Source organism: Acanthochromis polyacanthus, chromosome 2 (assembly GCF_021347895.1).
Source record: "Acanthochromis polyacanthus isolate Apoly-LR-REF ecotype Palm Island chromosome 2, KAUST_Apoly_ChrSc, whole genome shotgun sequence".
Taxonomy (NCBI): Eukaryota; Metazoa; Chordata; class Actinopteri; family Pomacentridae; genus Acanthochromis; species Acanthochromis polyacanthus.
The window spans coordinates 30,721,743-30,737,746 of NC_067114.1; the positions used below are offsets into that span (position 1 = coordinate 30,721,743).

At 40.9% G+C, this 16,004-nt stretch overlaps 1 protein-coding gene across 3 annotated transcripts; it reads right to left on the reverse strand.

Annotated features, from left to right (window-relative positions):
* Positions 1–2,409: 2,409 nt before the first annotated feature.
* On the reverse strand, positions 2,410–15,582 carry csf2rb (colony stimulating factor 2 receptor subunit beta). Of its 3 annotated transcripts, none has more exons than XM_022195950.2 (15): positions 15,503–15,582; positions 13,644–13,778; positions 12,401–12,518; positions 12,123–12,292; positions 11,879–12,033; positions 10,420–10,564; positions 10,089–10,221; positions 9,810–9,964; positions 7,962–8,101; positions 7,665–7,848; positions 7,412–7,508; positions 7,202–7,268; positions 7,006–7,085; positions 6,734–6,896; positions 2,410–6,170 (listed from the first exon to the last, which is right to left on the reverse strand). In XM_022195950.2, the coding sequence occupies exons 2-15, from the start codon at positions 13,759–13,761 to the stop codon at positions 5,796–5,798; spliced, it is 2,100 nt and encodes a 699-aa protein (XP_022051642.2). In that variant the 5' UTR covers positions 13,762–13,778; positions 15,503–15,582; the 3' UTR covers positions 2,410–5,795. The 3 variants fall into 3 exon arrangements, with proteins under 3 accessions (XP_022051642.2, XP_051798000.1, XP_022051643.2); XM_051942040.1 differs by lacking the exon at positions 15,503–15,582 and adding an exon at positions 13,880–13,998; XM_022195951.2 differs by lacking the exon at positions 15,503–15,582 and having other exon boundaries at positions 13,644–13,862.
* Between the last annotated feature and the right edge of the window lie 422 nt (positions 15,583–16,004).

Here is a 16,004-nt window from a genome sequence, read left to right on the forward strand (position 1 = left end):
CAGCTACTGGTGCTGCTGGAAGAGTCCAGTCATGCAGTTTCATCCGATACGCGCTTTGTTGCCACGAACAAAGAAGAAGGAATCCAACCCAAAACAGGGATGGAAATCTGCACATAAACGGCCTCTGCTGGACCTTCTGCATGCATGGTGGTTCAGAGCTCAGTGCAACTTCATGAAACACACGAGCAACATAAGAAAACAGCCAAACATGCAGATGTGCTGTGGGTGGAACGGACAGGGAGCACATAAAAACAGATGACTGAAAATTAGAAATTACTCAAGTTATTTGACAGTGATTTAAGAAAACTAACTGAACTGTAGGAGTTTCTGTTGAACACTGCTTCACTGATTCTGAAATTAGACTTAGCCTTTCATTAGCCTGAAAATTCATAGATTCAGAGGAAAAGCACAGAATTACAGCACATTTACAGCAAAAATAAAACAAAAGCCCACAAATTTCCTCCTATCTAAGTTCATGTTAAAGCAACCAGACAGGAAGCGTCCCAGTCAGACCAGCACACCCAGGTGGATTTTAGAGGTTTAATTAAACGGGTTTGGCTCCAGCAAACACCCACAAAACCAGACCAGCTGAAAAACTCTCCAGGACAAACGTTCCACAGACAGCAGCGGTTTGAGGAAACATCCAGAGTTCCAGTTTCACCACAAGCAGAAACAAACCAGCTCACCTGAGGCCGTTTCTGTCAGTTATAGTCACATTTAATCACAAAAACAGAAACATTTCACAACTTCTTCAGCATTTTTCACCTCGTAGGAAAAAATAAAGGAACCGTTAGGACGCACGTGAACACGGACGCCACCGAGGTCACGTTAAAGTCCAAACATTTGAGCTACCGTCACCGGAAACGACACGTTAACCGTTTAAACGTCAGTAACTCACCGGTTCAGTTCTTCAGGTGAGGTCTCGTCCTGGCCGACTGTAAACCACCTTCTGACCTGGTGAAATCCTGCTTCCAGCCCTCCGGTCCGTCCGCCGCCCTCCGGTGCTCTACCTGCCTGAGCGTGGCTCAGCGTGGAGCTGCACAGGTGAACCGACAGGTGCATCATGGGAACACGGGTTTTTTCTTCTTTTTTAATCACGAAAAAAAGAAAAAAAATGCAAACCAAACGTCTAAGGAAGACATGTACACACACTATTTATGATTGTAAGTAGTTTAAATATAAATGATATGAATTTAAATAAATAGAATAAAATAAAAACTGTTGCATCATTGGAACACGATTGTTTTCCTTTTATCTTAATTACAAAAAAATCGCATGTGTAAAGAAAGACATGTCCACACATTATTTATTATTATAGCTAGTTTGTTAATTATAAAACATAAAATGAAACAAAACAGCAAAAACTATGGCATCATGGGAAAACTTTTTCAATTAGTAAAAAACACATGGTTCTAATAAATATATGTAGAACATTATCACACAGCCAGCAGTTAGAGCTATAAAAATACAGTTTAACAGTAAAAGTACAACAAAATGAGGTGCATTTGTTTTTTTCTTTTTTACATTACTACAGAATATACAATTTAATAAATTGTATATATTCAGAACATTGATGCCCAGTCCACAACTTCTTCTTCTTCTTTTCCTTTCTTCTTTTCCCTTCAGGGGTCGCCACAGTGAATCAATTGCCTCCATCTAACCCTGTCTGCTGCATCCTCTTCTCTCACACCAACTACCTTCATGTCCTCTTTAACCACATCCATAAACCTCCTCTTTGGTCTTCCTCTAGGCCTCCTGCCTGGCAGTGGGAAACTCAGCATCCTTCTACCAATATATTCACTCTCTCTCCTCTGGACATGTCTGAACCATCTCAGTCTGGCCTCTCTGACTTTATCTCCAAAGCCTCTAACATGTGCTGTCCCTCTGATGTCCTCATTCCTGATCCTATCCATCCTGGTCACTCCCAAAGAGAACCTCAGCATCTTCAGTTCTGCTACCTCCAGCTCTGCCTCCTGTCTTTTCCTCAGGGACACTGTCTCCAGACCAAACAACATGGCTGGTCTCACCACAGTTTTGTAAACCTTTCCTTTCATTTTAGCTGAAACTCTTCTATCACACATCACACCTGACACTCAGCCTGCCTGTACACGCTTCTTCACCCCTGACCCTAACCTTAACTAACCTGACCTTTATGTCTGACCCCTGCCCTGACCTCTGACCCTAACCCTAACCTTTAATCCTAACCCCAGCCCTGACCTGATGCCCAGTCCACAACTACAACATCTAGAAGTTATTTTAACATTTAGACAAAATCCTGAGAATCTGTCTTTCTTTCTTTTTTAAATTACCATAAAATTTGCTTTTAAATGTACCACTGGACAATTAGAACATTAATAACTTTAAGAGTGTTTGTCAACATTAAAAATTAACCAAACAACAAATGGTGCGTCATGGAGCATTTTTCCTCTTTGTTTATTGACCCAGTTCATATTTACAGATGTGGTGACTCTCTCCATCATCACAATGAATCAATAAAAACACAGAAACACAAACAGACGCCTCACTAGAATAGCTTCATATTTCTTTATGTGGCTCTGAATGTACATTTTCCATCAGACTGTCAACAATTATGACAACAGAACAAAACTAAGACTGTCAACATTTTGGAAATGTTTTTTTGAAAACATAAAATTTATGACTCAAATATTCAACAGTGGATCTTTGTGTCACAAAACCAGCAGTTATAATAAGGATTTAGATCGGCCATATTTAAAAACAAAACAATACAATAAAACAGTTTCATTTCTCATTTATGAGCTCACATTCTAATAGAATGACTTACTATTAAAATACTGTTGATGTGGATGTCATTCACAGTTTTGGTTGGTTTGCATTTTTCTAGTTGTTCTCTGTTGTTTACCAAAATAAGGAAACTCTGTAATGATTTACTTTTAATCCAACTCCTACTACACATACAGCAAATATAAGCAGTAAAACAAACAAATATTTTTAAAATGTTGTCATTTTTTGGTGAAGTGTTGTAATGTCACTAATTAATCTGAAAAAGAGCTTTTAAAACATAATTTGCAGATTTACTGTTCACATGTAAATGATTTTACCTAAAATCTATGAAATAACAGCAAAATGTTCATTTAAAAACAATTAAAATACAGTTCATACAGCATAACTTCACAAACAGCTGAGTCCAAACTCACAGCTCTGAGGCTGAATGCAGACCATAAACACTAACAGTCAGCAGAATGAAGAGGGCACATTCATGCACTCCCTTATTCCATTATCTTCAAGAAGAGGTTTGCTTGGGACCTTAAATCCGTTTGTTCATCTTTAATACAGTCTGACAGGTTTTTATAGAAAACCAAACGCTGGAAAGCAAAGAGACTTGAGACGCTGTGGTGGAGGAGGAGGTCAGGAGAGAGCAGACTGGTTAGAGCTCTGAGTGAACATCGTGTGGAGAGGAGGTCATACATGATATTTATCTCTGAAACATGAACACTGTGGAGCTTTGTCATGGCAGCGTGTCTCATCCATGTGAATCCTCAGTAAATCCATCTGGTAGCTGTCACTAACCCTGTTTAGCTCCTCTGACAGATGATATGAAATACAGAATAAAAGACGGATGAAGCAGCTGTGAGACGCATCAGATTTAACTGACACCGCTTTGTTTCTGTTAAACGCCGGTTTTCCTCCGCTCCTCTTTCCTTTTCACTGCCTCCTCCACCGTGGGAGGCACAAAGAAGAAACAGACTGACTGAATGAATAAATGATTGAAAAGATGCTCAAACCTTGATTCATATGATTTATAGAACCAAAGATGTGTTCTTTTGTTTCTGACATTCTGAAGTGAAGCCTTTAGGATGAAGCTGTTCATCGTTTATCTAAAATATGACTTCAAATTAACCACATTAGAAGATAATAATTGTTTCAGTTTGTCAGCTCGTTGTTTCTCACTTTCAGTCATGGAGCACAGCTCAGACTTTTAGATATTTATGTGTGTGAAAATCCAAACCCTGACCCTAAAACAGGAATTTTTGTTCACGTCCTCATAAAACAAACGTACAACAAACATTGCAAACCATTAGATATGTATTTCAGACAACTCCTTCCTGATCCATCAAAATAGAGCCAAAATACACACCTGAGTAGAGTGTAAAAGTAAAAAGATAGAACATATTCTCAGTGCTTTGTCACGTCTCTGATTTTGCTAAAACCTTTCACACAGTAACAGCACTGGTTCTGTTTGATCCTCTGAAACCCAAAGCAGGATCTTTGTTTTGTTTTTTGCTTTTGAAATTGCAAGAGAATCTTTTGATTTTCAATTTTCCAAAGAGTCCTTACATGACATGTGAAATTCTAGCATGAATATGAACCAAATCTAAGCTAAAATATTTAATCAAAATCACTCTCCTCACCATATCTCATATAAAAATTCACCAAAGTAATGCATTTGCAGCAGATCCCATAATAAACTAAATATATTATCTCAGCTTCAATCATGTGACAAAAGTCCAGAGTTTTTGGATAAACTGCAGGCTGTGTATGCAAAATAAAGAGGAGATGAGTAGGGACACAAATAATTAAGACAAAAATACTTCAGACTTGATCAATAAAATAAATGTAAGATGGAACAAGTTTTCAGCAAAGACACATTCAGCATGATGAGACATCTTTCTGCAGTTCATGAGCAGAACAGTGAATAAAATCACCTTATGTTAGTGATGAAAACGTAAATAATTAAATATCGATGGCATGTGGAGACCCCTTTTTTCACAGTACTGGCTTTGTTACACAGAAACTCTACTTTCTTTTTTGTTTTTTTGGATGCTATCAGACAATTAAGTTGGCCATTATCACTGCAGAGCTTTCTCAAATATATGTGAATGATAAGCTGTGACAATGGACCATTTAGAGGCTTTAAATGTCAGATCAGATGCTGTATTTGCTGCCACAGTTGTGCTGTTTTAATAGAGCTGCATGATTTTATACTGCAGGGAAAATGATGCCACAGTGAATAAAAATATTAGAGGAGCAAAGAACATCAGAGCGCCTTGTTGTTTAGTGAGTTAATGCAGCAGTTTCACTACATCATGCTTTATATATTAATACACACATTCAGCAACACTCAGGACAGGATATTTACAATAAGGGATCAACTCACACATCTTTGTGCAAACACGCTTACATACATGACGACAGCGAACACGCACGTCAGCAAAAACAGAACCTTTTCCAGTGAAGTGCAGTTTGCTTCATTCAGCCTCTCCTCAGCAGTGACAGAGGCAGAATTTGAGGAAGTAATAAAAACTTCAACATTTCAACACAATTCTAAAGAGTCTGTGGTTGAACATCCACTTCCTGTGTGAAACACTGTGTACGGGTGGAGCAACACGATAAGGAAGTGATTATTATGTACAATGAGAGAAGCACAACAGTTGGTTAAGAATCGGATCAGACGCAGGTTCAGCTAAAAAATAAAACACTTTCAGTTTCACAGAGGTGTTTTGCATGGAAGTCGTTTGGATTTGATCAGATATCAAGGTATTCTGTCCCAATCTAACATGCGTTTGCTTCCAAAAAGTTCAAAAATAACGACAAATGTTGCTGTCCTGAGTGCAGACTATCCTTTAGGCATCCTCTCACAGCTTGGCTCACTATTTCACCTTAAATCAAACAAAAAGGAGGTTAATAGTCCTTTAAAATGTTCAACAATCCCTTTACTGAAATGTGTGGTGTTTGTTTTTCACACGGAAGCAGAAGGAATTTGGAATAAAGTGGAAAGCTTATTGGGAGAAACAGAAACCAGCGGTTATAGGTCTTCACTTTGCTGCCGTCATGAAGGCGGTGGGGAGGCGGCAGTACCCTGAGGCCTGGACGGCGTCGCTCTGAGGCCAGGCACTCAAAGGTTCTGAGGTGTATTCTGGAGGCTGATCGCTGCCGCTGGGCTCGCTGAGGCCGGGTTTAACAGGACTCTCTGGTCCGTGTTGGTCCTGACGATATGTGTTTGTGTTCTCATTACTGTGGGAGACGAGATCCTGAGTGGATCTGGAGACGTTGGGGCTCGGCAGATGCACATAACCGTCTCCAAAAACAGTGAAATTCACTGGGGAAGGAGATCCAGAGACATCTGACGGGGTTTCAATGTCTTTGGCTTCACTCTTGACGTTCACTGACTTGGATGTTTGCTCTGATGACTGGAAGACAGAAAGCGTGCTGTTCAGACCTGATATGTGCTCATTTATAAAATACTTCACAACACACACAGGTAAATATGCTTGGAATTGTTTGTTCACAGTGGATTTGGAATCATTCACATTTAGTGGATCCTTCTCTCATGTCTGTGTAGCAAACACTCAGTTAGCTTAGCATAGCACAAAGACTGTAAGTGGTGGGAAACTCCTAGCCTAGCCTTCTAAAACCATTACTATTGCTCCATTTTGTTTCTTTAACCTCCACAAAAGTCAAAGTGTAAAAATGACAGGTTGTGGTTTTAAGGGGGATTTTTTTAAAAATGTTATTTCTGCCCAAGTCTGGCACACACCTCCTCTAAAAAACCACAACGTGTCATTTTTGCACTGCAGCGTCGTGTGAAATCTATGAGTAAAAATGTCAGAATATTAATATGAAATGTCACTAAAAGGCAGTCGGATGTCTGCGTTACACTCTCTGCTGTTAAAACCCAGAGACAGGGAGGTTCATTCTGAGATCAGTCTGTTTGATTTTCTTCTGTGCCTGAGAAGCCCTGTTTGTGGCTGACCTGACAGAAGATGTACGGTCCACTGAAGCTCAAGGAAGATGTGTCAGAGCCCTGAACCTTCTCAGCAGGACAGGGCAGAGTGTCCCCGTCCCAGCAGCTCTCCTCCTGGTCCACACGGTCTGCTTCACTGACCTTGGTCGGCCACAGTAAAGCATCAGAGGAGCTGCAGAGACAGAAAGCAGGAAGTTATCATCACCTACGCTGAAAGATGTTTTCTTCTACGACTGAGGAATGTGACAATGTTTTCTGTCCAGATGTGAGAAACATCTCACCACGTCGACACGCTGTCCAGGTGTTGGACTTTGCAGATGGACGTCTTCTCGCTCTGCATGAGGGTCCGAGGGGTGGCAGACTGAAACACAAAGATGCTAAAATGAAACGTACGGACAGTAAAACTCTAATATGATGGATGATACACTGACTGACATCCTAGAAACAGTAAAAAAAAAAAGAGGTATCTGGTCCTACCTTCATCTCAGAGAGGATTTTACTTTTCCCTGGAGAAGGAACTGAGTCCACCCATAGAATGACCTTCCTAATCATTCAAAACACAGAAAGAAAGCTTAAAATGAAAACTTAAAAAACTGAACCTCACTGTTTTGTGTTACTTGCACTCTGATGGCTGTAGGTAGAGTTCAGCAGGACTTTAACATTTCAGAACACAAACACGTAAAGTACCTCTGACAGGCCGGGACGGTGCAGTAGAGGACGAAGAAGACCGTGGCCACCAACACACTGATGAGGATGTAGATGAAGGTGGTGGACGACCAGGTGGCTGTAAAGGACAGAAAATAGAATAAATGACGATGCTAACAATGATTAATAACGGCACGTGTTAGGAGGGTTTTATTAGGCCGCTCCAGAGAAAAACAAGCAATCAGCAGAAGATAATCCCCGCAGGAAAAACCAACATCTGGAGCTAATATTCTACCTCCATGTGAAGTCCACTCCACAGGATCAGTCCACTCTGAGGGGATTCCTCCATAGCGGGGACCATATCCAGGATCCACCAGAGTTCTGACCTTCACCTGGTAGGTCTGGAAAGGCTCGAGCAATTTTCCCAGGATGGGGACCGACAGGGAGCCCTCTGAGGTGTTCAGCAGCACTGGAGATCCCTAATAAAGAGCAGAATCCATGAGAATCTGTCAGGATGTGTCAGATCCAAACCACCAGCATGTAGGAGGTAGCAGGTAAAAAGCACAAAACCACTGATGTACATGTTCCTCACCTGATCTGGTGTCCTGTAGTAACACACCTCGTAGAACAGTCTGTTTGGAAGTTTAGAATCTGTGCTCGGATGCATCCACTCCACCATCCAGTTCCCTTTCTCCTCTCTGACCTTCAGCTGCTGAGGTGGTTTGGGACGAACTGAGCAACAAGAGGTTAGCTGAGTTTATCTGGATCATTCTGGTGTTTATAAAGAAGTTTTGAGATGAATAGCAGCATGCATACTGTCTTGTGCAATGTCAGGTTTAAAACCGCTCACGTCCAGGCCTTGGTGCTGCTGTGGATTTGTGTGCAGGTTGGTTGTGTGTGTTTTGGGTTTTCTGGGCCTCTCTGCAGTCAGAATGGAGTTTAAAGCCACCCTGATCATCGCTGTGTTGTGCTGGTGTCGCTGTCCTGCCTAAAGCTTGCTTTAATTTGAATAAAGTGACGTTTTAATTTGTAAATAAATAGCTTTATGTTCTATCATCAGTTTTTGGTCTCTTTAACCCAGTTTTTCTTTACAACTTTTGCCCCACATCTCCTGACTCACAGCGACATAACGACTAGTTTCAGCCAGAGCTGACTGAATATTCTTTAAAACTGATGCAAAAAGTGAACAGAAGTGTCCTGAAATACAACAACTGTCTAAAAATGTAAATAGGAAAATGAAGCCTTGATGCTGCACAGAATAATATGTGACATTTTGATCACAACAGAAGAACCCATTTATGTGTGGGACATTTTAGATTGGTGTGATGGTTAAACACAGCCCGTTCCTTCACAAACACTCCAAGGCGTCAGCACCCCACTCCTCTTCTCCCTCCACTGGCTTCCAGTTTCCTTTAGGATCCATTTTAAAATTTTACTTTTTGCTTTTAAAGCCCTGAACGGCCTTGCGTCTATTTATTTGACTGAGCTTCTCTCTGTCGGAAACCCTAACAGGGCGTTAAGGTCGACTAAACAGCTGATTGTGGAAGTCTCTGGGACCAGGTATAAACACCGGGGGGGGGGATGGAGCTTTTTCAGTTGCTGCATCCAGACTCTGGAACAAACTGCCCCCTGACTCTGGAACAAACTGCCCCCAGACTCTGGAACAAACTGCCCCCTGACTCTGGAACAAACTGCCCCCAGACTCTGGAACAAACTGCCCCCTGACTCTGGAACAAACTGCCCCCAGACTCTGGAACAAACTGCCCCCTGACTCTGGAACAAACTGCCCCCAGACTCTGGAACAAACTGCCCCCTGACTCTGGAACAAACTGCCCCCAGACTCTGGAACAAACTGCCCCCTGACTCTGGAACAAACTGCCCCCAGACTCTGGAACAAACTGCCCCCAGACTTACATACCATCACCAACTTTGGCCTTTTCAAAGCACGGCTCAAAACTTATGTTTTCAGACTGGTTTTAATACACAGTAGTGTGGTGACATTTTATTCTATTTTATTTTGTCTTATTTGATTTTATTTTCCTGACGTGTTCTATTGTTGCTTTCTTTTCATCTGCTCTTATTTCTTATTTTACTATTTGTTTTTAACTGGAAAGCACTTTGGTCACCTCGAGTATTGTAAAGTGCTCTATAAATAAAACTAGATTGATTGATTGAAACATGGAATATGAGTTCAGTATTTAGCAGCAGTCTGTTGGAATTTTTGCATACCACACATACTACATGTGTACCACTAGACTTTGTCCAAGCTCCTAAGCATGGATGCAACAGTCCCATCCAACCACCAGGTGGGACTACTGGATCACATCTGTTCAGCTATCCTCTCTACCTGCAGTTTTATCACCCCCTTGTGTGCTTTTAATTTGGCGGGAAATGCTCTCCTCTCATCCTGTCCTCTGGTTTGTGGCCTTCCTGTACTCACTGTGCCGGTACGCCTCAAAAGTCTTGGCGTTGTGTGTTGGTTGGAGGTCGAGCAGCAGATGTTCAGATGCTGGGACAGTCAGAGAGCAGCTGTAGCTCAGCAGCGCCTCCCTGTGGTCGGTCCGGACTGTTGGGTTCACACAGCATCTCTCCGAGCTGAAGGGGGGGAATTACAAGAGGAGCAGGGATGTTCAGATCAGTGAATGAATGAATGATAAGTGGATGGGTGCATCTTTCAGCTCCAAACCAGGAGGCGTTGACGGCATCACGCTCAACTTACGGGCCGGTTCGGTTGTGTCGACAGAACAGCTGGTAGGTGATGAAGTCAGCCAGCTCCAGGCTCACCTCCCAGCTACACACCACCTCCCTCTCTCCTTCCAGCACACAGTGCAAAGTGGGAAGCTGCCCAAAGTCTACAGCCGGACAGAGAGAATAAACCAGTAAGAAGAGCTGCCATAAGACTGGACAGAGGCAGGAGATTAGAAATGTGAGGACAGGAGATAAGAAGCAGGGTCTCATCAGAGGGGAAAGACTTTGCTGTGGCAGATTGTTCAACACATTAAATACACCAAGCTGTTTATTCAGAATTAAAGCTGATGAAGCTGATTTACCGTCTTCAGTCTGCCAGGTCACCACTGGACTCCAGACGCTCCACTGACCCACTCCAGCCCGGACCCTCACCCTGGCTTCATACCGGCGTCCTGGAAGCAACACACGCTTCTCTAACTTCACAGTGGTGGTAGTGACATCCTCAGTCTGCAGGAAGAGACAGAGAAAAGAGAGATCTATTACATTATTACAGTTAAATATGCACCAATCAACCTCAACATTATGAGCACTGACAGGTGAAGAACATCTGCTTCTAATCCAATGTTCTGCTGGGAAACCTTCAGTCCTGACATCCATGTGGATGTTCCACCTAAACACTGACTTCAGGACCTCTGGGGATGTCCTGTGGTACTGGGATGGTGACATAGGACATCCTAAACATCAGAGGTCCTGTCTTCATGCCCACTGAGTCAGAGGAGGTTTAGCAGCATAAAGGGACCAACACTATATGAGGCAGGTGGTCATGATCTTATGCCTGATTGGTGTGTGCTTCCAGCAGTGCATTTTTTGATTCGTGATGAATAGAGTTAGACATTCAAATTTTCATTCTACAGGAGTTAAAAGTCTGGAGTGCAAACATCCAGCATGTTCAGCATTAAAATCTGGGATGTTAACATCAGTGAAGCTCCTGTTCTCTGTCTGTAAAACTACAGCTGCTTTACTTTACTCATCTGGATCCTGCTGCTGTTTGAAACTGCAGTAATTTAATAACTCACAGACAAAACTCCTACAAACAGCTGGAAGTAACAAGCTGAGCTTTAGCTGCTGCTCACATTTAGTCCAAACCTGGATTACTTTAACTATCGGTGGGTTTTGTTCATCTGATTTGTCTTCATTAATGGTGAAATGTTTTTTTATGGACATTTCAGTTTATAAAAGCTGTGAAATTTGTTCTCTCTGTGGTGTTTTTGGTGCTAAATTTCAAATATTGGTGCTAAAACCTCCAAACACATTGAAGCTCTTTGCGTGTGCATGTCCATCCATTAATGTGACTGCAGGTGATCCAGACTTGCATCGTGTTAAAAGTGATTCAGAAAAGTCCAACCTAGTGAGACCGCTGTTGGAACTTTCACAGAACATTGTCCAGAGTTAATCCAGACATGAAGCTGATGGTTCAGATGTCGTCAGATTAGCAGTAAAGAGCATGTCTGAGTGATAATCATCCTCATGTTAGCATCACGTCTTTGTCTCAGCACAGCCAGAGCTCAGACTTGACATGAGCGATATAAACTGAACCAGAATGGGCCCCATGAGATGGAAGAGTGAGTTTTCCTGTGAGAGGAAAGTAACCGGTTTCATTATCGCTGCTAAATATAACACGCAGAGCTCTTAAGTGTCAGCTATGGTGTTATGGAGAAGTGAATGCCACAGCTCAGTGTTACTTTTGGTTTTGATTTTTCAGATGAACCGAATCTTTCTGTCAGACCTGGGTTAGGGTTAGATTTATGTTTTCCTGCTTACGGTCCAGCTGTCCTGTCTGTGCATCCTGTAGCTCAGCTGATATGACAGGTTTGTGTTCAGGGACGAGGAGGACGGGTAGGGGCTGGACCAGAGGATCCTCCAGCCTCCATCACCTGCTTCATGTGTGGACAGGTTGACGGGTGGGAGAGCTCTCACTAGAAAACACAAAAACACTCAGCAACATCAATTCAAATCCCTAAAAACAGTCCAGTAAAGATAAACCATGACTGAAGGCTGAACTCACCGTGCTGAAAAAGATCCAGAGATGTCCGTCTGACAGAAGAGCAGATGTTCTTTGTGTTGTTCTTCATGAAGAAGACGGTGTGGCTGACTCCAATGACGAACAGTTGTGTTTTATATCTGCAGTGGACGGTTCTACCTTCCTCTGCACTGCTGAACGGCTCACACAACTCCCTGATAGGACACAAACACAGCGCTGTGAGGCAGAAAACTGTTCCCTAAGTGACATATTTACTCCTTTCTAAACATCCTTATCTCCTTTCCTGTTCCTGCTTTCTTTACCTGCCATCCTCCGTCTCAAACCAGAGCTGCAGCGTCGTGTTCCTGTCGTTCTTCCACCTGCAGTGGACGTGGGACTCGTAGTCGTTGTGGCACTGCAAGGACTGCAGCAACGGAGACACTGGAGGAGACATTTATTTTGAAGGAATTGATCAGTTACTTTGCTAAATTGCTCCTAATCTCTGTTGTTTGTACTGAATGTGGAAACAGACAGATCATTACTGAAAAACAGGAAATAAAACGACGACACAAAAACCCTTCATTACAAGGACTTGCTGTGTATTCTGTTTCTGTGTTACATGAGTATATTTTAGGATAATTAATGTGCTAACAGCTTTTATACTGTCATTAATGTGTTTATTTCTAAAACCTAAATGTTATGGAGACATAAAACTTAATGAACTTGAACTTAATTCACTGAATTCAGTCCTATTGCCTCTGAAGTCCTCTAGAATTGAATCTCTGCAGCTGGGAACATAAAGCAGAAAGCAGTGTGATACATTAAATAAATTCCAGATATAAAAAGCTTTTTTTTTCATTAGAACAATGCATCAAATGTCAGAAGCTTTTGCATGAACGCTTCCATTGTCCTCATTTATGGGCACCAAAAAAGTTGTTCCTTTGTCTGAAAAAAATCCCAAAATTCAGCAAAAAATGTATAAAAATTTGCAAAATCTTTCAGAAGAAAATTCCAAAAAATCCTTTAAAGTTTTCCTTAAAAGTTTTAGTTAAAAAATCCCCAAATTTGGAAAGAGATAATTTTTAAAAAAAATATAAATGCATAAAAATCTTTCAAAAAAATTCTAAGAATATATAAAATGATTCCATAGGTATCAGTAAAAGTTCTAATATTTTCTTTCATTTTCATTTTCTTTTTTGCACCAAAAAATGTTCAAAAATTTCCCCAAAATGTTGAAAATGTGGAAGTTTTCACTGTAAAAATACATTTTCCCCACATTTTCAAACCTTAAAACGGGTCAGTTTGACCAGCAGGATGACAGGAGGGTTACTAAAAGATTGTTTGCTAAATAAGCAAATTAACGACTACATCTGCATATCCATCAGATAAATGCTGTGAAGTTAGAACGTTCCCTTTGGAAGCAAGTGGAGCAGAAGTATAATTTAGTAGAAGAAGCACCACTTCAGTAAATGCAACACTTTCTCATCTCTTACATTTATTTAACTGAACCGGCTGTTAGTGTTTCTGTCCGTGTGGTTTGACAGCGAGCATCAGGAGGATACTCACTGCTCTGGGAGCTGCTGATCTCCTGGACGGAACAAAGATCTGGATCAGAGCAGAGAACCAGGTGAGGCAGAGCTGACCAAAGCAGAACCCAGAGGAGCGCCATCGTTTCTGGAGTCATTCACATCATCCAGACGTCTGCAGATGACAGAGGATGACAGCGTTACACATTCAGAAAGCTTTCGTCTGTGAGCAGGATTAGTTCATTTACTAGAAATAATGAAGAAATGAGTCACGACCGCAGCAGCAGCTCTCTTCCTCTCTGAGTCGACTGCTTGTTGTGGGATGTCACCACACATCCGCCGCCTCTTATCTGCCTCTCTCACATGTGATAGATGTTGATAACAGAAAAAGGAAAGACAGACACCAAATACAGGCATGTAGGGCTAAAATCACAAGCATTCGAAAGAAAAAGAAGGTATTTTATTTAGTGTATCAGAGCAACATTCAGTGAATGAGGTTTACTATTCACTACAGAAAGCACGAAATGTTCCGTTAATATGACAAAAAGAACACTTTATTTATGCAAGATTTAATGCGCTGCCAAGTGTTTAGAAGTGACATTTTTCTGAGTGCAAATATAAACAGTGTTGCACTTTCTGAACTATTATATCTTTTTGTTTAATTTAATTAGAAATGTCCAATTTATTGGAGTTTTTTTTCTTTTTTCTTCTTTTAAAAAGTGACATTTAACATAACACTGTAATTTATTCATAGAAATTCATTGTTTAACCCTAAATTTCACAAGAAATCTATTAGAATCCTTTCTCAACTTCTGTTATTCAAATAAATATAAATATTTTACATAAAATTTCTACAGTTTCAGAAGGACTGGTTTAAAACTGACACTTTTTTCAGTGACATTCTAATTCTTATTTTAATTCCTGTTTCATAATAATAATAATAACAATAATAACTATGCTGCCTTTCATTTATAATGCACTTTACAGAGTGCTACAGTACAAAACTCTATTCATAAAACATGTCAAAAACAACATGTTAAAACTCGTTTGTCATTTCTGGAGCTCACTGTTAAAATGTGATCTTACATTGGTAGTTTTATACAGTTAATACATTTTTATAACATAACTATATGTAAATATCTCACAAATCAAATTATTTCATGTTAAGATAATTTTTTAGCGTCCTTTTCACAGATCTTAAAATACATTTTGGTAAAGTCAGAAATATGCAGTTTAAAAGAGTGGAACACCATGAAATGATAACTTAAAAAAGAACAAAACAGTAACTGTTACAGGAGAATTTATTTTTAAAAAGTGAGTGAATGTTGTGAGGCACTGTAACATAAAAGGAGGGAAATTTTTGGTCACTCAGGCATCATTTGAGCTGTTTACAGTAGCAGGTCGGGGAAACCCCCACAGGAGAAGGTGGAAATCCAGCACGAGTTCACAAACATGTGATTGATGCAGAAAGTCTCTGACTGACATGAAAGCATCAAAAGCAGAGAGATGTTCTGAAGCACACACATGGAAAACCTGCATGTGTTTGCAGCAGAGACATAAAAACATGTGAGAAGAACACCGTCTGCTTCTGTTTGATGGAGAACTGGAGATAAAACAGCTGCACTGATACGATTCTGAGCTTTTCAGGGTCCAAAAATAGGATTTTAATGTCACCGTTCATGTGTTCAACACATTTCATCAGCAGCCGTAATGAAGTAAATCCAGCTGTTTTTGACTTCCTTTCTATTGAGTTCTTGTATTTTCCTATGAAAGTAGAGCTGACCACACAGATATCACAGCACAGGAACGGTTTGATTTAACAGCATGGAGGCCGTTTCAAAAAGATGCTTCTGATAAAGTTTTACTCCTTTTTGTGAGGTTAAATCTGAGCTTTCCTACCTGACTTAAAGACGGCTGCTCCTTGGTCCATCGGTCGCCATGGCTTCCTTCTCGTCAGTCAGCTCCCTGTGAACGCTGTCGAGAACTCAGTGGGAGTTTCCTCTGTGACGACTTCAGTTTCCTCTTTTGTGTCCACAGTGACACAAGAAGCTGCTGTCATTTTAACGCACAATCAGCTGTTTTTATTAGAGGCTTTGAAATCCTGAAGTTACTGGTTTACTAATGTTAAGCAGACTGAAGTAGCTACAAACAGATGTGCTGCTGTGTTTTAGCAGAGCTCACAGAGTAAAGAACGTGTGCATCAGACTGGCCCTGAAAACCTTTTTTAACAGCTGAACAGAGAAGGCAGGCTGAAGCACAGAATTGTTCATATTTTGGTTTCATCTACAGCACAGCAGATGATCTGCTTTAAGATAAGATCAGACATTTCCTTTCTGTGGCTCCACCACAACAGCTGAAACCTTATCTGTTGGAATAATATTCACCATATTATGTCTATTTA